The sequence below is a fragment of the Salvelinus sp. IW2-2015 genome, unplaced genomic scaffold, assembly GCF_002910315.2.
Source record: "Salvelinus sp. IW2-2015 unplaced genomic scaffold, ASM291031v2 Un_scaffold1056, whole genome shotgun sequence".
In the NCBI taxonomy this organism is placed as follows: Eukaryota; Metazoa; Chordata; class Actinopteri; order Salmoniformes; family Salmonidae; genus Salvelinus; species Salvelinus sp. IW2-2015.
The window spans coordinates 292,095-318,293 of record NW_019942709.1 but is presented as its reverse complement, the minus strand read 5'-3'; the positions used below and the strand labels follow the sequence as shown (position 1 = coordinate 318,293).

The window sequence follows — 26,199 nt, the reverse complement described above, 5'->3', positions numbered from 1 at the left end:
TGTATATAGCTCCACATTGATCTGGTACTTTGCTTTTGCTTGAACTTGTACTGCACTGAGTATAATACGCTCCACATTGATTCTGTACTGGTACTTCCGTCTGTATATAGCTCCGTAATGATCGAGTTACTGGTACATCCTGTAGCTGGATAGCACATTGATCTGTAGCTCTCCTGATAAATCTACCACACTTTGACCCTTGACTGGTACTTCGTACAGCCCCCTTATTCTTTGGTACTTCCTGTATATAGCTCGGTCAATACCATAGTTGATTGGTATTGGTACTGGTATTCCTGTATACGTAGGCTTCCATTTCACTTGTATAGTTTTCTATGTTTATTCCCACTCATTGTTAACTATTATAATTGTTTTAACGCAAAGTTTTTGTTAAGAAACAAGATGATCCGCTCTGAGGGAGGGGACGGGAGGAAGCTGTGGCGATGGGGCGAATTCATAATTCGGGGTTCAGTACTGAATGGCGAGGGTCAATTAGGCGAACGGGGGGGACGATCTGGCTGTACTTCCTGGGTAGTCGTCTGTGCGGGCGGTTGGCATAGTGGGGTGGGGGGGGATGTGAGGACGAATAGGGGAGGGCTAGGTACGGTGACTGCGAGTCATTGACAACTTACTGGGTCTGGCGCGTTTCGGGGCATATGTTGGGCGATAAGGGGGCTCATAAGTAGATTTATTTCCCGGGTCAAGTCTACACCAGTTGTTGTATATCGGGCTGGCAGAGGGTGCCGAAAATCGATAACAATTTGATTTTTTGATAGATGTGCCTGCTCGAACAATAACCGAGGTGGTGATCTACAACTGGGATTCCGATATGTCGAATGGCCCGTTTCGAGGCAGGCGACTTAAAGAATTTGCTGTCCCCTCCCCGATTGAGCTAGACCCGCCACACATACACCGGACCTCAGCGAGCTCCAAGGCCAGGGGCGAAGGCAGCATGCGCTCCCTCGCACGAGACGACAGCCATTGTGGTCTCATTACCGTTAGATAGTAGAAATACAAGTAATTTAGGCTCGACTGATGCATCAAGCCGGTAGTGGTAGTAACAGACTCCGTTGGGCGGTGTTACGCCAATTAGTGTTTTTTTTTTTTTTTTCGTCCTCCGAGGGTGGTGTAATATGCAACAAAAACGGAATATCCATCATTCTCAAACATGTAGTAACACACACTTGTACATGTCGTGAAAATAGGACAAAAATAAGCACTGGCCACGAGAATAGTGGTGTGTCTTGTGCCATCTACGGGACAATGGGTACTCTGTGTGTGTGTCTGTTGCCTCCTACGGAAGGCCCTCTCTGTGTTGTGTCTGGTGCCTCTAGCGGACAGGACCTCTCTGGTGTTCTGTGCGTTAGGGATCTCAGGCCTCTCTGGTGTGGCTCTGTATCTACGTGGAACAGTCTTCTGGTCTAGAAAACAGTCTCGGACAAGGCCTCTCTGTGTTGTGTCTGTGCCTCTACGGGACAGGCCTCCTGTGTGACGTTCTTGCTCTCGGGATAAGCTACTGACTGTGTGTCTGATGCTCATATAACGGGCAGGTCTGCTTGTTTGATGTGTCCTTGTCGCGACCATGTTCTGGTTTGTTCTGTGCTCTAGACGGGCACAGGCTGCTCTCTGTGTTGTGTCTGTTCTGGCTGCCTTCTATCGGGACGGCTGCTCTTGTGTTTGTTCTGTTGCCTTAGTCTACGGGGACAGGCCTCATTCTGTGTTGTGTCTGTGCCTCTACGGGACAGGCCTCTCTGTGTTGTGTCTGTAGCCTCCTAGCCGGGACAGGCTTCTCTGTGTTGTGTCTGTGCCTCCTACGGGACAGTGTTCTCTGTGTGTGTTGTCTGTGCCTCTCACGGGACAGGCCTTCTCTGTGTTGGTGTCTTGTGTAGGGTGCGGCCTCTACGGGACATGGCTTCTTCTGTGTTGTGTCTGTGCCTCTACGGGACAGAGCTTCTTCTGTGTTGTGTCTCGTGCCCTACCTAGCGCGACACGGTCTTCTCTTGTTAGGTATGGTCTAGTGACCTTTAGCGGACAGCGCTCTCTGGTTGTGTCTCGTGCCCTCTACGGATGACAGGCCTCTCTGTGTTGATGCTCTGTGCCTTAGACGTGTCTGTGGGTCGATGCCTCACGGGACAGGGCTTTCTGGTGTTGTGTCTGTGCGTCTTAGCGGGACAGCCTCCTCTGTGTATGTGTCTGTGCCTCTGAGTTCGGAGTGCCAGGCCATCAAATTCGCTCGTTTCCGTTTGCGAATGGGTTGTGTCTGCTGGCTAGACCATGTTACTGGCATCCCCGCATCAGACCTGATACACGTCATCAGAGAGAACCCACAAAGACAGTAAATGGAAATGTCATCTGATGCATAGATGTTGGTGTGTGGTGGGGTTTTTGTTGGTGTGTGTGTCTCTCTCTCTGTTTGAGCGTCTACCATGGCCCACAGCCAGCATCTGTGCAATACTGACATGGACTGCAGATCGGCCTGGTGTTGTCGAAGCCTAGGCAGACATGCATGCGTGCTGTGGCAGGCCCGGTTGGGTCTGCTTATGCCAGAGAGTGTGTTACGCTCCGGATGGCGAACATTATCCTCCAACGCTACTCCTCGCCTATCCCAATGATGAAACCTCATCGCGACGACCCTGGGAAGGAGGGGAGGGGTTTAGACAGTAACATCTAAAGGGAGGGGGTACAGTAATTTGTACAAAAGTCCACCCAATAGGAGCACCATCTGGCTCCAACAGTCCATGGATGCACCAGAAAATCCACTGACATAAGAATACACAACACGTATAGCGATGGTTTCAAACCCACAACAATACCAGCCCACGAGGCTAGTTGGTTCAACAATATCAGCCAAAGAGGCTAGTTGGTTCCAACAATATCCAGCCCACGAGGCTAGTTGGTTCCAACAATATCCAGCCCAAGAGGCTAGTTGGTTCAACAATATCCAGCCCAAGAGGCTAGTTGGTTCCAACAATATCAGCCCAAGAGGCTAGTTGGTTCCAAAATATCCAGCCCACGAGGCTAGTTGGTTCAAGAGGCTAGTTGGTTCCAACAATATCCAGCCCAAGAGGCTAGTTGGTTCCAACAATATCCAGCCCAAGACGGCTAGTTGGTTCCAACAATATCCAGCCACGAGGCTAGTTGGTTCACAACAATATCCAGCCAAGGGCTAGTTGGTTCCACAACAATATCCAGCCCAAGAGGCTAGTTGGTTCCACAACAATATCCAGCCAGAGGCTAGTTGTTCCAACAATATCCAGCCCAAGAGGCTAGTTGATTCCACATATTCCAGCCCACGAGGCTGTTGATTCCAACAATATCCAGCCCACGAGGCTAGTTGATTCCAACAATATCCAGCCCAAGAGGCTAGTTGATTCCAACATATCCAGCCCAAGAGGGCTAGTTGGTTCCAACAATATCCAGCCCACGAGGCTAGTTTGGTTCCAACAATATCCAGCCCACGAGGCTAGTTGGTTCCAACAATATCCACCAAGAGGCTAGTTGGTTCCAACAATATCCAGCCTAAAGAGGCTAGTTGGTTCGAACAATATCCAGCCTAAAGAGGCTAGTTGGTTCGAACAATATCCAGCCTAAGAGGCTAGTTGGTTCCAACAATATCCAGCCAAGAGGCTAGTTGGTTCCAACAATATCCACCCAAGACGCTAGTTGGTTCACAACAAAAGGGGAAAAGCCAATTTAAAACATTATCACTATAAAACAAAGAGGATCTAATACTGTAGGCTACATCCAGGTGCATGCACAATACTGAGCTATATAGATCCTAACGATACACTACAGGCGGGGTAATGCCGGGATCGCTACAGGGGGGTAATGCCGGGCGGGGTAATGCCGGGCGGGGTAATGCGGGATCGCTACAGGGCGGGGTAATGCCGGGATCGCTACAGGGCGGGGTATGCCGGATCCGCACAGCGGGGTAATGCCGGGCGGGGTATGCCGGATCGCCACAGGGCGGGGTAATGCCGGGATGCTACAGGGGGGGGGTAATGCCGGGATCCACAGGGCGGGGTAATGCCGGGATCCACAGGGCGGGGTAAATGCCGGGAATCGCCACAGGGCGGGGTAATGCCGGGCGGGTAATGCCGGGACGCCACAGGGCGGGGTAATTCTATGTCTTACTGTTGGAGCGATCACAGAGAGGGGTAATTTCTATGTCTTACTGTTGGAGCGATCACAGAGAGGTGTAATTCTATGTCTTACTGTTGGAGCGATCACAGAGAGGTGTATTCTATGTCTTACTGTTGGAGCGATCACACAGCCCTGGGTCCAGGAACAGGTCTGATTTCTCCTGACATTTCTTGGCCATCTCTATTGCCATGTTGAGATCCTCTATCCATTTCCCATCTCCACCTTCGAGCTACAATCACATCCACACAGGGAGGTTATACAGGTCAGCTGATGAAGTGAAAGGGTGGGTTTACTTTAACCACCAACTGTGTGTGTGTGTGTGTGTGTGTGAAACTCCTGTGTGTTTACCTGGCTGCCACCACAATGGTCCTCTGGGCAGAGTAGATGGTGAGCATGAGGGACAGACCACTCATTCTCACTCTCTTCTCACCTAAGGATGGAAGGGAGGGAGGGGGGGGGGGAGGGGGGAACACAGTAGATGGTTGATCAGCAAAGATACGTTGGTCTTTTGGCCCTACCACCAGCTCTCATGGGATTGGACAAGAGCGCAAGGAACTTGAGGTATAAAGATCAAAGGAAGGCCTGTCAAAAGCTTCTCGGACTGGGGGGGTATCTACCCCCGTCTGGCTGGGGGGGGGGGGGTATCTACTGCACATCCGTCTGTCCTGGGGGGGGGGGTATCTACTGCACATCCGTCTGGCCTGGGGGGGGGGTATCTACTGCACATCCGTCTGTCCTGGGGGGGGGGGGGGGGGGTATCTACTGCACATCCGTCTGGCCTGGGGGTATCTACTGCACATCCGTCTGGCCTGGGGGTATCTACTGCACATCCGTCTGGCCGGGGGTGGGGTATCTACTGCACATCCGTCTGTCCTGGGGGTATTTACATCTGGCATGTGGCATTCGAGCAGCAGGTAGCCTAGTGGTTAGAGCATTGGACTTGTAACCCCCCAGGCCAGATCGAATCCCAGAGCTGACAAGGGGTAAAAAATCTGTCGTTCTGCCCCTGAACAAGGCAGTTAACTAGGCCGTCATTGAAAATAAGAATTTGTTCTTAATTGACTTGCCTAGTTAAATAAAGGTAAAATAAATAAAACATTATAACACGGCTTCTTTCTCCAATTCACAGACGACTCGTCAGAGCCCACATCTAAGCGTTGTTTTGTCTACACCAGCACGGGAGGGGAGCAGGGCTGCGTGCCCTAGCCAACAGAACCCAGAGTACTCACCGGAGCATCCAAAACTATGAGCTGCGTCACAAGTGAAGAGCAGAGACGAGGTTAGACAAAAAGCAGGGACCTCGAGGTCGTCTCACTGACCAACAAACTTGACCTCAGTCAAACCCCCCCCTGACCTCCAACTTCCCCCAACTCAACACAGTGCTACTCTTTATTATAGAACGCAATGGAAAAACCTCACACAAAACCCCCCCCCTTAGCAGTGACTTATCTCCCTCAGTTTCCTTCTGTCTGACTCTTCAGAAAACTGAACAACCAGCTGAGGGATGATGTATTAAACCTTTCAGTAACTTGGTGCTCAATTCAATCCGTAGCGTAAGAGATCTGCGTTTAGCAGGTTGACATTTGAAAGGTAATTTCCGATGGAGCCGCAGATTCAGCGTTTACCGTGAACGCAGATCTTCCTCACTAGGGATTGAATCGAGCTCTCAAGAGTGGCCCATGAAGGTGATGTTTCCTGAAACGTCCATTTTGTCGTCATGGGGACGACTTGCTGGATCAGATAGTTGCACATATACTGAGTAATAATTCAATCAAAAATAATAGGAGGAAACAGTCATTCACAATACTGGTTGCTAATTCCTAGCTTTTCCAGAAAACTCAGTTGAAAGATTGCCAGAATCAGGAGGGAAAACAGGATTTCTGTAATCCTACACTAAGATTTCTGAATTTTGCAACCCTAGTAAGTATTTTATTAGCAGAGTTTGTCACGGCGAGGTCAGGCTACCACAGCAACCTGAGGTCAGGCTACCAAGCAACCTGAGGTCAGGTTGTCACAGCTAGGTCAGGTTGTCACAGCTAGGTCAGGTTGTCACAGCTAGGTCAGGTTACCACAGCTAGGTCAGGTTCACAGCTAGTCAGTCGTCACAGCTAGGTCAGGTTTCACAGCTAGGTCAGGTTGTCACAGCTAAGTCAGGTTACCACACCGAGGTCAGGTTACCACAGCGAGGTCAGGTTACCACAGCGAGGTCGGTTACCACAGCGAGGTCAGGTACCAGCGGTCAGGTTACACAGCTAGGTCAGGTTACCACAGCTAGGTCAGGTTACCACAGGCGAGGTCAGGTTACCACAGCGAGGTCAGGTTACCACAGCGAGGTCAGGTTACCACAGCGAGGTCAGTTACCACAGCGGGTCAGGTTACCACAGCGAGGTCAGGTTACCCACAGCGAGGTCAGGTTACCACAGCTAGGTCGAGTTACCACAGCTAGGTGCAGGTTACCACAGCTAGGTCAGGTACCAGCTAGGTCAGGTACCACAGCTAGGTCAGGTTACCACAGCTAGGTCAGGTTACCACAGCGAGGTCAGGTTACCACAGCGAGGTCAGGTTCCACCAGCGAGGTCAGGTTACACAGTAGGTCAGGTTACACAGCTAGGTCAGGTTACCACAGCTAGGTCAGGTTACCACAGCTAGGTCAGGTTACCACAGCTAGGTCAGGTGTCACAGCTAGGTCAGGTTACCACAGCTAGGTCAGGTTACCACAGCTAGGTCAGGTTACCAACAGCTAGGTCAGGTTACCACAGCTAAAGGTCAGGTTACCACAGCGAGGTCAGGTTACCACAGCGAGGTCAGGTTACCACAGCGAAGTCAGGTTAACCTGAGGTCACGGCTAACGGTCAGGGGTCAACAGGGCAGGCTAACAAACGGCAGGCAGCTTATACTCACGATCATGCCGTGCAGAGGCAGCTGGCCGTGGACCTTGAACTGGTTTGTGGCCGTCACACCTTTACTCGTGTACAGGAGCTGGTCGGAGAACTGAGAGGAAAGACCGTACATAGTCCATGAGATACACCATGACATAACAATATTGTTATCCTAATTAGGGTTGTCATGATACCAGTAACCTAATGTTGCAGGCGTAAAATAAACTTCTGAAACTAGATCCCCCTACAAAAAACTGTTCAAGCAATCCTGTAAATGTGGAGGAGTGAATATGGAGCGTTTGAGAGCATCAAATCCATGATGCATTGTGGGTAAACAGTGACTGACTGACTGATCTACAAGTAATAATGAGTCGTTATTTATGATGAAAGGTGATTTGTAGATCAGTCAGTAGGCAGTCGCCTGCACTGTCAGCTGTAATGTCGAACAAGCCCGTTGTTAACGTCCAAAAACGGAAGYTACAGTCTCTTTCCATTACCATTGAAAACCGGAACATTCCGTTGCTGTGGACTCGGCAGAGGCTACGATAACAGTATGGCGATACTACGATACCAKATTTTCGAACGGCAGAAAAGAACACCCAAAGCAGACTAAACTCTTTAGTCCGTTAAAAACCTACTGTATGTAACATATTGTGTGATATAGCTTGGGAAAATAAATGTGACTCTGGCGGTCAACACAAGGCTGTTTTTCTCTCCAACATCAGGACCGTTTTCCTCAAGAAATGAAGTCCACTTCATGTTGTTTCCTTTCCTTCCTTACCTCCTAGTATGGCAATACCGGTACAACGCTAATCCTAATAGTTTATACTGAGGGAACCACTAACTGGCATGAAACATTACATATCTGAAGACCGAGAGGAAAGATACACATCAATATATTGAACCTTTATTTGTCCAGGTTTGTCTCATTGAGATCGTCTCCCTACTGGTTCATAACAGTGTAAAGTAAGTCACTCTGGATAAGAGCCTGCTAAAATGACTAAAATGAAAAATAATACAGGAGACAGAGGAAAGACGGGAGGAGTCACGAGATAAACTCACATTGTCTCAGTGATACTGATCATTTTCTCAGTTTGTATAAAAGATAGAAATCAAAAAACAAAGGGATTGTTGACACTGAAACACTGTTACTCACCAGGAAAAACATCCTTTGCTGCAGGCCTTTTTTGGTCAGCTTGTACAGACAACCCTCTCGAATGAACTCCTGAAAACCAGAAAAGTAGATATTTAAAAAATCAGCAAAAAAAAACAAAAAAACATGTCCTCTCACTGTCAACTGCGTTTATTTTCAGCAAACTTAACATGTGTAAATATTTGTATGAACATAAGATTCAACAACTGAGACACAAGTTCCACAGACATGAAATGGAATAATGTGTCCCTGAACAAAGGGTGGGTCAAAATCTAAAGTAACAGTCAGTATCTGGTGTGGCCACCAGCTGCATTAAGTACTGCAGTGCATCTCCTCCTCATGGACTGCACCAGATTTGCCAGTTCTTGATGTGAGATGTTACCCCACTCTTCCACCAAGGCACCTGCAAGTTCCCGGGCATTTCTGGGGGGAATGGCCCTAGCCCTCACCCTCCGATCCAAACAGTTCCAGACGTGCTCAGTGGGATTGAGGATCCGGGCTCTTCGCTGGCCATGGCAGAACACTGACATTCCTGTCTTGCAGGAAATCACGCACAGAACGAGCAGTAGGCTGGTGGCATTGTCATGCTGGAGGGTCATGTCAGGATGAGCCTGCAGGAAGGGTACAACATGAGGGAGGGGATGTCTTCCCTGTAACGCACAGCGTTGAGATTGCCTGCAATGACAACAAGCTCAGTTCGATGATGCTGTGACACACCGCCCCAGACCATGACGGACCCTCCACCTCCAAATCGATCCCGCTCCAGAGTACAGGCCTCGGTGTAATGCTCACTCCGACAATAAACACGAATCCGACCATCACCCCTGGTGAGACAAAACCGCGACTCGTCAGTGAAGAGCACTTTTGCTAGTCCTGTCTGGTCCAGCAACGGTGGGTTTGTGCCCATAGGCGACGCTGTTGCCGGTGATGTCTGGTGAGGACCTGCCTTACAACAGGCCTACAAGCCCTCAGTTCACCCTCTCTCAGCCTATTGCGGACAGTCTGAGCACGGATGGAGGGATTGTGGGTTCCTGGTGAAACTGGGGCAGTTGCTGTTGCCATCCTGTACCTGTCCAGCAGATGTGATGTTCGGATGTACCGATCCTGTGCAGGTGTTGTTACACGTGGTCTGCCACTGCGAAGACGATCAGCTGTCCGTCCTGTCTCCCTGTAGCGCCGTCTTAGGCGTCTCACAGTATGGACATTGCAATTTATTGCCCTGGCCACATCTGCAGTCTTAATGCCTCCTTGCAGCATGCCTAAGTCACATTCACACAGATGAGCAGGGACCCTGGGCATCTTTCTTTTGGTGTTTTTCAGAGTCAGTAGAAAGGTCTCTTTAGTGTCCTAAGTTTTCATACCTGACCTTAATTGCCTACCGTCTGTAAGCTGTTAGTGTCTTAACGACCGTTTGCATGTTCATTAATGGTTTATGGTTCATTGAACAAGCATGGGAAACAGTGTTTAAACCCTTTACAAAGAAGATATGTGAAGTTATTTWGATTTTTTCGAATTATCTTTGAAAGACAGGGTCCTGAAAAAGGGACGTTTCTTTTTTGCTGAGTTTATTATCATCCTGCATCGCCCCAGTCTACCTCCCCTGAATACTGCTCTCACCCTGACCACTGATGGAAAAATAGTTCTACTTTATTTGTGAGTGCGGTACGTCTTCTTCAAAGCAGTCAGATTACTCCTGCTACAGCACCCAAAGACTCATTCACCCTACAGAACTYAGTAAGAGTTGAGCATATTGTGCATTTTGTGCAGTGATGTAGTCAAGTCACTAAGTGTTCAAGTCTCCAGCGTTTGTTCAAGTCTATCTCCTGGACTTGAGTACTACAGTACTGGTGCCCAGTCTCCCTCTACGAGGTACTAGACTCACCCCTGCCGGGCGCAGTGAGGTTCTACGAGGTACTAGACTCACCCTGCCGGGCGCAGTGAGGTTCTACGAGGTACNGCAGTGAGGTTCTACGAGGTACTAGACTCACCCTGCCGGGCGCAGTGAGGTTCTACGAGGTACTAGACTCACCCTGCCGGGCGCAGTGAGGTTCTCGATGCCGATCAGGTCTCTCTGGAGCTCAGACAGCTTCTGGAAGTTCTCCAGGCGGATCAAACTACTCTGGAGCTGAGTGGCCATCTCTGCCACCTCCTTCAGGGCCTCTGTAGACAAGGAGGGAGAAAGGGATAAGGGTACATACAGGAGGGGAAAGAATCCATACAGGAGGGTTGAGGATCCACACAGGAGGGATACAAACATCAGGGAATATGACAAGATGGTGGCTGCTTAGCTCGGGCCCATGATTACCAACCCATTCTGAACATKTTCTCCCTGCTGAACATTACCCAGGTCTCTTAAGCAGAAACGAGCAGGAGGGCTAGGTATCTGACTCAGAAATATAATCCATATAAAAAGGATTGGCAYCTCTAACCCTGGCAATTTGACTGGTAAACTCACAGGTACACTCGCAATGGCTGCCAGTCCACCCATTATGCCATCTTTAACTTAAAAAAGGGCACGCCCATTCTCTGGATTCTATTACTATGATCTGACTGTCAATGTGACAGCTCTATTGTCCTCAGAGGAACCTCCCACCCATCAGCCACATAGCGTTCTCAAAGTGACAGCTCAGAGGAACCTCCCACCCATCAGCCAGCACTGTGGTCCCCTGAGGAATCTCCCACCCATCAGCCATGTAGCGTTCTCAAAGTGACAGCTCAGAGGAACCTCCCACCCATCAGCCAGCACTGTGGTCCCCTGAGGAATCTCCCACCCATCAGCCACGTATCGTTCTCACCTCTGCAGTTGTTGTGGTCGAGGTGGTCTGGGCTGTAGTGTTTACACAGTCTCTCTAGGATCAGTTTGTAGTGCATGAGGCGCTGGATGGGCTTCAGCAGGAACGTGTTGAGAGGCAGGTAACACACCTTCTGAAGCTCAAACTCCTTATACACCGTCTCCAGCTTCTTCAGGCGCTTGGTGGCCTTCTCCAGCTCGGTCAGCACCTCGTCGTGTTTCTGCAGGTAGCTGGTAAACACCTGAGGAGAGAAGCAGGAAGAACAAGCGCAAAGCAGGGATCCCTTTATAAAAACACGCTAATGGTCTGAGTTAGTGTGGACACCGTGTTAAAAATCACTTCCCTTTCCAAACTTGACGTAAACAGATGCAGTACTAAGCTTACACATGACAATGGAGTTAAAACGGTTTATCCCATCACTTTCCATCCCTGTGTTGTACAGCAGCAGTCTCCCATCGGACTATAGTGTGTAGTAGTAGTAACCCGTCTGAACAACCAGGTGGTGAGTCCAGGCTCACCTTGAGAGCACACATGTTCCTCAGCATGACGTCTCCAATCCTCTGGAAGTCTCCCTTCACATGAGCGTTAGAGCGCCCCTCCCTGGTCACAAACAAACCACCCAAAAAATAAATACTTTTTACTACATACTGTAGCTTTGGCAGAAAAAAGAAAAAAAAGTCTCATTTAAAAAAAATTAAAATAGATTTGCTGCGTTCCATCTTTCAGTGTTGCCGTACTCTTCCCTTTGTCAGAAGGCTTAGTATAACATAGATCTTCTCATTTGATAAGATTACCACAGCATTAGTCTAATGTTTTACATATGTAGATTATCACAGCATTAGTCTGTTTTACATATGTAGATTACCACAGCATTAGTCTAATGTTTTTGTATATGTAGATACATGTGAGGAGAGCAGCACTGACCATAAAGCTAGTCTCTGGTCGATCTCCTTGAGGAATCCCCGGTGGAACTCGTAAATGGGGTCGATGTTGGAGAACAGCAGGGCCATCAGACCCTCTGGCATGGCGTTCTCTTTGATCACAGCACTGCGGAACCACTGACGGGAGAGAAAAGGACACAGATTTTAGCATTAGAACACAAGCCTTGTTACCAACATATTCTTATGGAAAGACTGCACAAACTGATCTGGGACCAGGCTACCGCAGTTAAAAATAAATAAAATACAAACATAATACTGTACACAGCCACAGTTGAAACACACACACTGCGTGTATCGCTCACCACTGTGATAACCTCCAGGTCTTTCAGGTAGGTCCTCTCTGTGGTTAGAATCTCTTTGGCAATGAAGTAGGCCTTGTCAGTGGGATATCGCTGAGGAACGAGACCATCAGGTCATATCAACACTGGATACACACCAGTATTCAGCCAATATATCAAAACAACTTTATGGAAAATATAGCTCATAAGATTAAAATAAAGTGAATTTGGCCCTGATAAATTTCATGCCACATTAAACCGTGCGCAAATTGCAAAGCAATTTACAATTATGATTTAACAAGAATTCACACCCAATCACCATGTWAAAAAAAAATTATCTACCTAAAACAAATGTGATTGAATGATCGGTTGATTAATTAATCAACTGACAGGATCAATAGAGGCAGGCAGTGTACCTTCCTCCTGCCCTCCTCCTCCTCCTCCTCTAGCCTGTTGGTGCCCACCTCACTYAGGATGGGGCTCTGTAGGGGCGAGGGGGCCTGGCCCGCCCCCGGGAGACTCAGCGTAGACATCTGGAAGGAGGGGGACAGGCAGAGGGGAGAGCTCTTGGAGTTGAACGGGGAGAGCTGGGGGCTGTCCATAGAGGACCCTGGGAGAGGGGAAGGAGCAACAAAAACACGTCAAACTATGAATTACATTTCTAAATGTGTCTTTACAAATTCGAAATGATTGAATTCATATTCCATCTCTGCTGCACACGATATATACACACACACACAGATGCATGTGGACACCCCTTCAAATGAGTGGATTCAGCTATTTAAGCCCCTCSCGTTGCTGACAGGTAAAAATCGAGCACACAGCCATGCAATTTCCAGATAAAAACATTGTCAGTACTGAACAGCTCAGTGACTTTCAACATGGCCCCATCATACAATGCCACCTTTCCAACAAGTCAGTTTGTCAAATTTCTGCCCTGTCAGAGCTGCCCCCAGTCAACTCTAAGTGCTGTTATTGTGAAGTGAAAACGTCTATGAGCAACGACGACTCAGCCGCGAAGTGGTAGGCCACACGAGATCACAGAACGGGGACCGCCGAGTGCTGAAGGGCGTAGCGTGTAAAAATCATCTGTCCTCGGTTGCAACACTCRCTACCGAGTTCCAAACTGCCTCTGGAAGCAACGTCGGCACAAGAACTGTTCGTCAGGAGCTTCTTGAAATGGGTTCCCATKGTAGAGCAGCCGCACACAAGCCTAAGATCCCCATGGGTAATGTCAAGTGTGGGCGTGAGTCTCTGTAAAGCTCACGTCATTGGACTCTGGAGCAGTGGAAACCTACTCTGGAGTGATGAATCACGCTTCACCATCTGGCAGTCCGACGGATGAATCTGGGTTTGGCGGATGCCAGGAAAACGCTATCTGGCCCAATACATAGCGCCAACTGTAAAGTTTGGTGGAGGAGGAATAATGGTCTGGGGCTGTTTTTCATGGTTCGGGCTAGTGATGGGAGATCTTGAAGGCCCTTTCCTGTTTCAGCATGACAATGCCCCCGTTCACRTAGCAAGGTCCATACAGAAATGGTTTGTTGAGATCGGTGTGGAAGRACTTGACTGGCCTGCACAGAGCCCTGACCTCAACCCCATAAACCTTTGGGMTAAATTGGAAGGCCGACTGCAAGCCAGGCCTAATCGCCCAACATCAGTGCCCGACCTCACTAATGCTTTTGTGGCTGAATGGAAGCAAGTCCCCACATCAATGTTCCAACATCTAGTGGAAAGCCTTCCCAGAAGAGTGGAGGCTGTTATAGCAGCAAAAGGGGGGACCAACTCCATATTAATGCCTTCCCAGAAGAGTGGAGGCTGTTATAGCAGCAAAAGGGGGGGACCAACTCCATATTAATGCCCCTGATTTTGGAAGATGTTCGACGAGCAGGTGTCCCCATACTTTTGGTCATGTAGTAAATATATCAAACCCATGAATGAGACAGACAACACTTCAGGAGTACCGCATCGTCTCTCCTCTGTTATCCCAAACAAAAAAAAGTATTTCTCTCTACACACAGCATGAGTGAAAACAACACACTCTTAACATGACATTAAAATAAGCTTGTATATTTCTAAATGGATCCCACAGGAGGCAGCAGGGAGGTGGTGCTCAGGGGGAACAGGAGGGATCTGCTCTATACTGTACACGCCTCTGCTTTTGGGGAAAAGGTGGGAGGAACATCCAAGCAACAACACAGTAGAGGGGAAAGGCCCCTTCATTCTGGGGCGGCAGGGTGGCCTAGTGGTTAGAGTGGAGGGGCGGCAGGGGCCTAGTGGTTAGAGTGGAGGGCGGCAGGTGCGCCAGGGTTAGAGTGGAGGGGCGCAGGGTGCCCAGTGGTTGGTGAGCGGCATGGCCCGTTAGAGTGGAGGGGCAGTGCCGGAGGGAGCGCAGGGTGGCCAGTGGAGAGTGGAGGGCGGCAGGGTGGCCTAGTGGTTAGAGTGGAGGCGGCAGGTGGCTAGTGGTTAGAGTGGAGGGCGGCAGGTGTGCCTAGTGGTTAGAGTGGAGGGCGGCAGGTGCCTAGTGGTTAGAGTGGAGGGCGCAGGGTGGCCTAGTGGTTAGAGTGGAGGGCGGCAGGGTGGCCCTAGTGGTTAGAGTGGAGGGCGGCAGGGTGGCCAGTGGTTAGAGTGAGGCGCAGGTGCCAGTGTTAGAGGAGGCGGCAGGGTGGCAGTGTTAGAGTGGAGGGCGCAGGGTGGCCAGTGGTTAGAGTGAGGGGCGCAGGGTGGCCTAGTGGTTAGAGTGGATGGCGCAGGGTGCCTAGTGGTTAGAGTGGAGGGGCGGCAGGGTGGCCTAGTGGTTAGAGTGGAGGGGCGGCAGTGTGGCCTAGTGGTTAGAGTGGAGGGGCGGCAGGTAGCCTAGTGGATAGAGCATTGGACTAGTAACCGAAAGGTTGCAAGTTCAAATCCCCGAGCTGACAAGGTAAAAATCTGTTATTCTGCCCCTGAACAAGGCAGTTAACCCTGTTCTTAGGCCGTCATTGAAAATAAGAATTTGTTCTTAACTAACTTGCCTAGTTAAATAAAGGATAAATAAATTCAGGGAATAGGTACAGAATCATAGGTCGAGGATATATTTGGACCTATTTGAATTTTTTTTATAAAAATAGGATTAAATATGCTAATAAAGTTATTATTGCTCATCCAAACTGTATTAATCCCATTTGACAGAACCATAAAGCAACAGGCTGTTACTGTATGACAATGTCCTGTGTCCTTCAATAGAAGCAGGGTTCTTCAAACAAATCTTTCAATGCTCTCACACACACGCTCTCTCGTTACAGTCCCACATGCTCTCACACACACACACACACACACACACACACACACACGCGCACGCTCTCTCGTTACAGTCCCACATGCTCTCTCACACACACGCTCTCTCGTTACAGTCCCACATGCTCTCTCACACACACACACTCTCGTTACAGTCCCACATGCTCTCACATTGACACACACACGGTTTGACATGAATAGAGAAAGATAATGGCTGCCACATTCTCTCTCCCCAGCCATTGTTTTCAGAGCTGCAGTCTACTAGAATGATTTATCACCAGCTCTTATATGAAGCTAATTCAATAAGGGAACTGAGGCTGCTTCACAAATGGCACCCTATTACCTATGGGCCCCAGTCAAAAGTAATGCACCCTATTCCCTATGGGCCCCAGTCAAAAGTAGTGCACCCTATTCCCTATGGGCCCCAGTCAAAAGTAGTGCACCCTATTCCCTATGGGCCCCAGTCAAAAGTAGTGCACCAAATACGGAATAGGGTGCCATTTGGGAAGCATCCAGAGTCTGCGGTGTGATGATTCCCTATTGGAGGAGGCTGCGGTGTGATGATTCCCTATTGGAGGCTGCGGTGTGATGATTCCCTATTGGAGGCTGCGGTGTGATGATTCCCTATTGGAGGAGGCTGCGGTGTGATGATTCCCTATTGGAGGCTGCGGTGTGATGATTCCCCATTGGAGGAAGTGGAGAGAATCAAACTCCACACCAGCTAGACGTTTTGGTTGTACTCTTCCTGACAGAGCCACAGAAAGTCAGAGCTGTTCTCCCATTTTTCACAGAAGAGAAACAGAACGACAGACCAGGAAGAGAAAATAAAAAAGATTCCTCCCCGACCTGGAAACAGTTCCCTGGGTCACAGCTCGGAACAGCCCGGCGGCGGCCTGGTAGACAGGCGGTGGTTTATAGTTTAACTGTTTTACAGCCCCACGGGGGACAACAGGACGGGCGGAGACTGAGGAGATAGATAGATAGCACAGCCTGCAGTCTCTCTACAGAAGGGGAGATAGAACCGTCTACCGCAGGGTTTCTTACCCGGCGGCCCACGGGTGGTTTTATTGTTGGACATAAAGACTGTACAACACCAGGAAATCAGCTCCAAGTGACTTTAATTTTGTAAATCTGTTCCCAAATATTCCCACACACAGAGAGACGTGATCGTATACTAATGTCAAAAAGGTTTGAAATTATTGTTTTGGTCAGACATATCTGTTTGGACTTCTTGAGGTCAACTTCAGTCTACCACTTATTTGTAATTATGTTCCGGCCCCTGACCATCCACTCAAGAAAATATATATATAAATCAGCCCGAGGCTGGATCTAGTTGATGATCCCTGGTCTGAAGTCTTTACAGATGGAGAGGAGTGGAGATGGACAGTCCAGTCACAGGAAGGGGGGGAGTGGAGATGGACAGTCCAGTCACAGGGAAGGGGGGGGTGGAGATGGACAGTCCAGTCACAGAAGGGGGGGGGAGTGGAGATGGACAGTCCATCACAGGAAGGGGGGGGGGGAGTGGAGCTGGACAGTCCAGTCACAGGAAGGGGGGGGAGTGGAGCTGGACAGTCCAGTCACAGGAAGGGGGGGGAGTGGAGCTGGACAGTCCAGTCACAGGAAGGGGGGAGTGGAGCTGGACAGTCCAGTCACAGGAAGGGGGGAGTGGAGCTGGACAGTCCAGTCACAGGAAGGGGAGATGGAGCTGGACAGTCCATCACAGGAAGGGGGAGTGGAGTGACAGTCTAGTCACCAGGAAGGGGGGAGTGGAGCTGGACAGTCCAGTCACAGAAGGGGGAGTGGAGATGGACAGTCCAGTTCACAGGAAAGGGGGGGCTGGTGGAGATGGACAGTCCAGTCACAGGAAGGGAGTGGAGATGTGGACAGTCCAGTCACAGGAAGGGGGAGTGGAGATGGACAGTCCAGTCACAGGAAGGGGGGGGGAGTGGAGATGACAGTCCAGTCACAGGAGGGAGGAGTGGAGATGGACAAGTCAGTCCAGGTAAGGGAGTGGGAAGTCCAGTCACAGGAGGGGGGGGAGTGAGAGATGGCAGTCCAGTCACAGGAAGGGGGGAGGAGATGGACAGTCCAGTCACAGGAAGGGGGGAGTGGAGATGGACAGTCCAGTCACAGGAAGGGGGGGGAGTGGAGATGGACAGTCCAGTCACAGGAAGGGGGAGTGGAGATGACAGTCAGTCCAGAAGGGGGGGAGTGGAGAGACAGTCCAGTCACAGGAAGGCGGGAGGCGAGTGGAGATGGACAGGTCCATCACAGAAGGGGGGGAGAGACCATGAGCTAAAGACAGCCAATACGTGCCGAAAACTCAACCAGGTAAAAACAAATAAACGCGCAACGGAACTGACAAGCAACAAAAAGAATACAGGAATACAAGACAAAAGGCGTAGCAGGGTGCACGCGCACTGCGGGAAAAGGAAAACGAAAAGGAACACCAGATAAAAAGTGTGGAGATGGACAAGTCCAGTCACAGGAAGGGGGGGGGGGGGGGAGTGAGTATGGACAGTCCAGTCACAGCAAGGGGGGGGGGAGTGGAGATGGACAGTCCAGTCACAGGAAGGGGGGAGTTGGGGTTTGCTGTGTGGAATGACTTGGCAGAGAGCCCGTCTAAACAGGGAACATGTCCACACACACACACAGAGGCTGTGGAATGTAGTACTTGAGGAGCAGCCCTATGGCTCTGGTTAAACAGTAGTGCACTATATAGGGAATAGGGAGCCACTTGGAACACAGACTAGATTAAAATAAGGAACATGTGTTTTTTTTTGTATTCTCTAATTCTAAACAAAGCAGACAGCTCCTGCAGTTTAAGCACCAGTTTAAGCCCTAATCCTAAACGACATGCTCTGGCCAGGCACAGTGGTTACACAAAACCATAGGAATGATAGGGACATGTAACAATTAAAAAGTGTTAGCGATTTCCGAAAGGACATAGAATTGAAGATGAAATGTCTCCCCAAAACTAGATACTGTTATTAATGTATTTGTTTGACCTAGTAACCAAAGGGACCTATTGAGAATGTGGTGTACTTCTCTAAGGTGTACCGGACCAGGTAACCCACTAGCCGTTCGTCCCCTGAGTGTGAGAGTGTGGTCCACAGCGCTGGTGTCTTAACTAAACACTGCAACATTMGAGGGTTCAGGGTAGCTGCTTGAGGGTTAGAGGGTTTTTGAGGTARGGTTAGGTGGAGCGAGGACAAGGTGAATTGGTCCATCCAAATTCATCTCTCTAAAGCCTCTAGCGTCCAGATGCCACTTCTAGCATTCCTCCTCCACTCCTGGACAAGGTGAAGAGTCAGCGAGTCAGTCTTAGTGGGATGAATAGGCAGGTTTTAGCTGTAGCTAAAAAAATCCATCAGTTTAAAACAGTWTTGAAATCAACACTTTGTTGTCAGCACCATCCGTTTATGCAATATTGTATTTCAAATGTTCATTTAACAATATCCACTAACATGAAAAGAAAATGTAATTATCCAGTTGATGGCTGTCAAATTCAGTAGAGGATTATTCAAATTCCAAAGCCACAGAATTGATCACCAAAACCTCTTCTGCACATGATTCTCTGCTTCCTTGATTGAAAGTAAATCAACAAAAATGTCTAAAATAAATTGTAAGTCTGACATTAAAAAATAAAAAAGTACCCAAAAGTGATTACTTTATTCTTAAGAGGAGAAAAAAAACCATACAAAAAGGTAAGAGTACACTTTGTTTAGAATCAGTAACCATACATGTTGATTAAGAAATGTGTTGCATTATTTGATGCCATTATAAGTGCCAGTTGCAAGCTACAATAGATCAAAAGCTAGGTGAATAATTGTCTCTTAGTACACCATGCACTTGATTCAAGAGAGGTGGAGGGGGGGGGAATCTGCAGGCCACGAATCAAAGACAAAATGTTCTAACAGAGGCCAACAACCACAGGTTTAAACATCTATGAGTGGAAATGCAAAGGTCTCCATCTGTGCACTCTTTTTTTTGTGTTTTCTGGGTATTTGAACTTTGACCCGACCCTCTCTAGGAGGCTCAGAGGACTGCTGTTTGACTCACTTGTGATGGTAGAGAGCGAAGCTCCGCAAACACGCTTCTATGAACCCTTTTGGGGGGGGGGGGGGACATTCGACCAAAATGACAATGAGAACCTGGGTTGTAGAGTTTTAGAAAATAGAAAGAACGTAGCGTAGCCGTTTTACTCAGCAGCTAAAATATTAGTTGGTTTCTTGATCGCCAAGTGGTTTAAATTATTATTATAATTTTTTTTTTTTTTTTTAGATGTACCCGGTTTCCACCGCCCTTTTAATATTCATAAATGCATGTAGAATACGCCCACCACCCCCATTTTGACATTCATGTAGAAATCACTCAAATATACTACCCGCCCACCCCCACTTTTACATTCATAAACACATGTAGAAATCACTCAAATATACTCCCCCCCCAAACCCCATTTTGACATTCATGTAGAAAAATCACACAAATATTTAAAAACAATCTTAAAATTCACCTCTAAGCATCAGCGATCCATTATATGAATACATATTAAGTCAATGAGTCAAACAATAAGGCTTAAGGAATTCAGCAACATTAGTCAAAACAATAGGGCCAAAGGTCCGTAGACTACAGCTGGTTTAGAATCGCCAAGCCGACAACGTGAATTTTTTTAATTTATCTGTCAATGTGCCCTTGAGCAAAACACTTAAAACAATTTGTAAGTCGCTCTGGATAAGAGCGTCTGCTAAATGACTTAAATGTAAATGTAAATGTAAAACCCCCAAGTCGCTCTGGATAAGAGCGTCTGCTAAATGACATTAAAAAAATGTAAATAACCTTCCGAGTGAGCAGACTATCGCGCTACAGACGGCCTTTGGGCAGATTAAAGCTAGCTGCTTCAAATGACAGGAAATTTTAAAAAAAACGGGACTTGTGGAGTTTACATTGATGCTGTAATTTCCTCCTCATAACAAAGTAGAGAAACAGTCCACTGACTCCATTTCTATGGTTACGCCCCAAACGGCACCCTATAACCCATGTCGTGCACTACTTTTGACCAAGGCCCATCGTGCACTAAGTAGGGAACAGGGTGCCGATCGGGACCCATCCTTATGTCGATTCAACAAGACTTTATTTACCATGGCAACTAGTCAATTGTTTCTCCACACTGTTCCACTGTTCCCTTCTCCGACCCAAGCAGAAAACCCCAACACATATCTGTGGCTTGGATGTCAACACCACAATACGTCACTGGACTAGACCCACTATGGTAATGGCTGCATACCAGTTCATTCATCAAATGATTTTATAGAAAAAATAATAATAATAATGAACTGCTAAGATGAATCTCAAAATGGCAGGTTATATAAAAGTGACAAGATGAAGGACCAAAGTGAGAAGAGTCCCTTGTTTTTTACTGCGGCTGTTAGTGTTATTGTCTTGAAGTGCCTCATACGCCGCTACAGGAAGTGATTATAGGCTGTGTATAAAACCTCACGCAACATGTTTACAGTAAACGATCAGATGAAGTAACAGATACGAGGAGTTATGAAAAATCACTTCCAGCACAATGATACGGCGACATAGTAAAACTTCATTTTTCATCACTCTGTTCAGAACTTCCTTGATTCCCCATGATTTTCACTGAAGGAATATAAACCAGGTTAAGTATAAATGCTTCTTACTGTTTACTCAGGGCTTCTACCTTTGCTTATAGTACATTAAGACATCTAAACAGTTTGTAATCTATTGGCATACTAGCTACTGTTATTACTGAAGGAGAAACGTAATATATTTTGTTACATGGGTTTGTTAAAAAGTACATTCACGTTGTTGGCTGTGGCGTGTATAACATTCCCTCAGCGTAACACTGCCTACATTCTTTAAACTGAAATCTACACCGACTCAAATCTACAATGTGCTTGTGTCTCGTTTCATTCGTCTACGTCTTTTCTTAATAAATCTCAACAGGACGTAAAAACCTCTGCGATATGACGGCCTATAGGAAGTAGGTTAACTGCCTTGTTCAGGGGCAGAACAACAGAACGATACAGCCTCATACTCTTGTTAACCCAGAACCTAACATGAACCTGTGTGATACTCAAGACAGACGTGGTAACGGACAGGAAAGTCAAGGTTATTATGGTCCAGCAGATGTCTCAACGGAACAAAATCTTCAAGACAGTAGTAGCATGATATAAAGGCGTATAAAAACACATATTGTAGTGCTTTTATAGGAGGGCTCTGGTCAAAAGTAGTGCACTATATAGGGAATAGGGTGTCATAGGGCTCTGGTCAAAAGTAGTGCACTATGTAGGGAATAGGGTGCCATATGGCTCTGGTCAAAAGTAGTGCACTATGTAGGGAATAGAGTGCCATATGGCTCTGGTCAAAAGTAGTGCACTATGTAGGGAATAGGGTGCCATTTGGGTATAAAGTAGTGCACTATGTAGGGAATAGGGTGTCATTTGGGATGCATCCAATGTTGAATTTCTAACTTTAGCAGCAGTCTGCTATATATCTATACGTTATAACAGTCCCCGGGGCCTGTATAACCTCTTTCAGACAGAGAATACACTGACATACAACTACACTATGTTACGCCAATGAAGGATTTACAAGACTGTTACACTAATGAAGGATCAGCATTGATTTCATTACTACCCCTGAGATCTGAGTGGTATGACACAAATATTAATCTTTGATTCACAAAAAGCATGTGACAATCACAGATATTTTAATGTAAATTTAAGATGTTTTTTTTTTTAAGTAAAATACTATTAGTTACGAAAAGTGCTGTTAAAATTAAAAATCAAATTTACTTTCAGGGGTGTTAAATTTAGACAAAGAACACATATCTTCAAGTCAAAGAGACGGCTACAGTCTGAATCCCCTGAATCAAAATCGATTATACTTAAAACGATATATTTAAAATCAAAGCTGTACTAAGTCTGAACCTGCATCCATGCAGGTTACAAGATTAAACCTCAACGATGGTGAACTAATATATTCTTCAGAATGACAGACAATCAATACTGATCAGCTGTAGAAATATTCTCCTCCCAACATTCACGTCGCAATACATTTTAATGTCTTTATTCTGAATAAGCACCACGTGTCTTGAAAACATAAGAAATATTTTCCTTCAAAAAAAGTTAAAGATTAAGGAATTGAAATGCAAAGCGCCTAACACTACAGAGCTGTGACATAAAGGCCAAATGTAAAGCACCTAACAGTACAGAGCTGTGACATAAAGGCCAAATNTACAGAGCTGTGACATAAAGGCCAAATGTAAAGCACCTAACAGTACAGAGCTGTGACATAAAGGCCAAATCAAAGCACGGTCAAAGACTGTGTCGCGTAGTGATACGGAAGAGTGAACAAAGAACAGAGTCACCATAATGGTACCGACAGATTCAAGACCACAAACAACTTTAGAGCAATTGCTCCAATTATTAAGTAAAGCCACATAGGCAAGCATATTATACTCGTTCTATCCCTGCACTCGACCACTTAAGACGTCAGTATTGTGCTCTTACTGTTACTGAGCCGTGCGTTGCAGCACGAGCTGACGACTGTAATGCCAGACCACTGTTATGAGGCAGAAAAGGTCTTAAAATATCCTGTTTCAAATAACACAAGCATAGCCTGGACCCAAAAGCAGAGCTAGAAGGAGACCAGTCATTAGTAGGTATGATGTCTGGGTAAGTGCTGCAATTGATCTGTTTAAAAAAGGTCAAATGTGACTGGCCGCCTAGTAAAGGTCAAATGTGACTGGCCGCCTAGTAAAGGTCAAATGTGACTGGCCGCCTAGTAAAGGTCAAATGATTCACAAAGCATGTGATTTTTTTTTGACCCCATTAATGCAGGAAAAGAAAAAATTAAACATTTTTTTAATTGTAAATTTAAGATGTTTTTTTTTTAATTAAAATACTATTAGTTACGAAAAGTGCTGTTAAATTAAAAATCAAATTTACTTTCAGGGGTGTTAAATTTAGACAAAGAACACATATCTCTAAGTCAAAGAGAACGGCTCAGTGTCTGAATCCCCTGAATCAAAATCGATTATACTAATAATATATTTTTAAAATCAAAGCTGATATGTCTCTGAACCTGCATCCATGCAGTTAAAGACAATTAAACCAACCGATGGTGAAAATATATTTCAGAATGAAGACGCAATCAATACTGATCAGCTGTTAGAAAATATTCTCCCCTCAACCCATAATTCACGGTCGCAATACATTTTAATGTCTTTATTCTGATAAGCACCACGTGTCTTGAAAACATAAGAAATATTTTCCTTCAAAAAAAGTTAAAGATTAAGGAATTGAAATGCAAAGCGCCTAACACTACAGAGCTGGTAGCTACCTAATAGCCCATGTGACGCAAGGCCCAAATGTAAAGCACCTAACAGTACAGAGCTGTGACATAAAGGCCCAAATCATAAAGCACGGTCAAAGACTGTGTCGCGTAGTGATACGGAAGAGTGAACAAAGAACAGAGTCACCATAATGGTACCGACAGATTCAAGACCACAAACAACTTTAGAGCAATTGCTCCAATTATTAAGTAAAGCCACATAGGAAGCATATTATATCGTTCTATCCCTGCACTCGACCACTTAAGACGTCAGTATTGTGCTCTTACTGTTACTGAGCCGTGCGTTGCAGCACGAGCTGACGACTGTAATGCCAGACCACTGTTATGAGGCAGAAAAGTCTTAAAATATCCTGTTTCAAATAACACAAGCATAGCCTGGACCCAAAAGCAGAGCTAGAAGGAGACCAGTCATTAGTAGGTATGATGTCTGGGTAAGTGCTGCAATTGATCTGTTTAAAAAAGGTCAAATGTGACTGGCCGCCTAGTAAAGGTCAAATGTGACTGGCCGCCTAGTAAGGTCAAATGTGACTGGCCGCCTAGTAAAGGTCAAATGTGACTGGCCGCCTAGTAAAGGTCAAATGTGACTGGCCGCCTAGTAAAGGTCAAATGTGACTGGCCGCCTAGTAAAGGTCAAAGGTGTGCACTGGCCGCATCTAGTAAAGCGTAAGCATGCTAGAAGGCTGACGGCTAGTTACATCAATGGACGCCGCTAGTAAAGTCAAGTGACTGTGCCGCCTAGTAAAGGTCAATGTGACTGGCCGCCTAGTAAAGGTCAAGGTGACTGGCCGCCTAGTAAAGGTACAACTGGTGACTGAGCGTACAGTAGTATAGGTCAAATGTGACTGCTCCTAGTAAAGGTCAAATGTGATTGCCTAGTAAAGGTCAAATGAGTGAGAAGTGGGGCCGTTCGCCAATCACAAAATTAAAGATTCAAATCTGATTCAAAATGTTCCGCGAATATTCAAATCTTCGCCAACCACAATAATATTGTGTAATGTTAGCTAAGTAAGTAGAGGGACTGCCTATATAGGGCCTTCAATGTCGTGGTCACGAGGTCCCCAGGCCAGGGCCTTCACATGTTCATGTGGAGGTCCACCAGAGGATTCCCCAGGCCAGGGCCTTCACATGTTAATGTGGGGGTCCACCAGAGGATTCCCAGGCCAGGGCCTTCACATGTTCATGTGGAGGTCACCAGAGGATTCCCCAGGGCCTTCACATGTTAATGTGGGGGTCCACCAGAGGATTCCCCAGGGCCAGGCCTTCACATGTTAATGTGGGGTCACCAGAGGATTCCCCAGGCTAGGCTCACATGTTAATGTGGGGTCCACCAGAGGATTCCCCCAGGGCCTTCACATGTTAATGTGGAGGTCACCAGAGGATTCCCCAGGGCCTTCACATGTTAAGTGGAGGTCCACCAGAGGATTCCCCAGGGCCTTCACATGTTAATGTGGGGGTCCACCAGAGGATTCCGCCAGGGCCTTCACATGTTAATGTGGGGGTCCACCAGAGGATTCCCCAGGGCCTTCACATGTTAATGTGGAGGTCCACCAGAGGATTCCCCAGGGCCTTCACATGTTCATTGTGGAGGTCCACCAGAGGATTCCCCCAGGGCCAGGGCCTTCACATGTTAATGTGGGGCTCCACCAGAGGATTCCCCAGGGCCAGGGCCTTCACATGTTCATGTGGAGGTCCACCAGAGGATTCCCCAGGGCCTTCACATGTTCATGTGGAGCGTCCACCAGAGGATTCCGCCAGGGCCTTCACATGTTCATGTGGAGGTCCACCAGAGGATTCCGCCAGGGCCTTCACATGTTTCATGTGGAGGTCCACCAGAGGATTCCCCCAGGGCCAGGGCCTTCACATGTTAATGTGGAGGTCCACCAGAGGATTCCCCCAGGCCCTTCACATGTTAATGTGGAGGTCCACCAGAGGATTCCCCAGGGCCTTCACATGTTAATGTGGAGGTCCACCAGAGGATTCCCCCAGGGCTAGGGCCTTCACATGTTAATGTGGGGGTCCACCAGAGGATTCCCCCAGGCCCTTCACATGTTAATGTGGAGGTCCACCAGAGGATTCCCCAGGGCTTCACATGTTATGTGGAGGTCCACCAGAGGATTCCCCAGGGCTAGGGCCTTCACATGTTAATGTGGGGGTCCACCAGAGGATTCCCCCAGGGCTAGGCCTGGTTACAGACCCCATGTTAAGTTGGTGGGGTCCACCAGAGGATTCCGCCAGGGCCTTCACATGTTATGTGGGGGTCCACCAGAGGATTCCCCCAGGGCCAGGGCCTTCACATGTTAATGGGGGTCCACCAGAGATTCGCCAGGGCTAGGGCCTGCAGGTCATGACACTGCAGAA

At 47.5% G+C, this 26,199-nt stretch overlaps 2 protein-coding genes and 1 pseudogene across 2 annotated transcripts in view; all 3 read right to left on the bottom strand.

Moving 5' to 3' along the window:
• farp2 (FERM, RhoGEF and pleckstrin domain protein 2) overlaps window positions 1-26,199 on the bottom strand; it is a 61,796-nt gene that overhangs the window by 11,693 nt on the left and 23,904 nt on the right. Inside the window, 12 exon segments of the mRNA XM_024136936.2 lie at window positions 4,252-4,356; window positions 4,359-4,369; window positions 4,489-4,533; window positions 4,535-4,565; window positions 7,038-7,131; window positions 8,176-8,244; window positions 10,202-10,332; window positions 10,968-11,205; window positions 11,483-11,564; window positions 11,889-12,022; window positions 12,208-12,297; window positions 12,600-12,793. Coding sequence (XP_023992704.2) covers window positions 4,252-4,356; window positions 4,359-4,369; window positions 4,489-4,533; window positions 4,535-4,565; window positions 7,038-7,131; window positions 8,176-8,244; window positions 10,202-10,332; window positions 10,968-11,205; window positions 11,483-11,564; window positions 11,889-12,022; window positions 12,208-12,297; window positions 12,600-12,793 — 1,224 coding nt within the window.
• Window positions 8,768-9,471, bottom strand: LOC139024130 (uncharacterized; annotated as a pseudogene).
• LOC139024131 (uncharacterized) overlaps window positions 26,058-26,199 on the bottom strand; it is a 4,943-nt gene continuing 4,801 nt past the window's right edge. Inside the window, exon 2 of the mRNA XM_070438600.1 lies at window positions 26,058-26,199. Coding sequence (XP_070294701.1) covers window positions 26,132-26,199 — 68 coding nt within the window. The 3' untranslated portion in view covers window positions 26,058-26,131.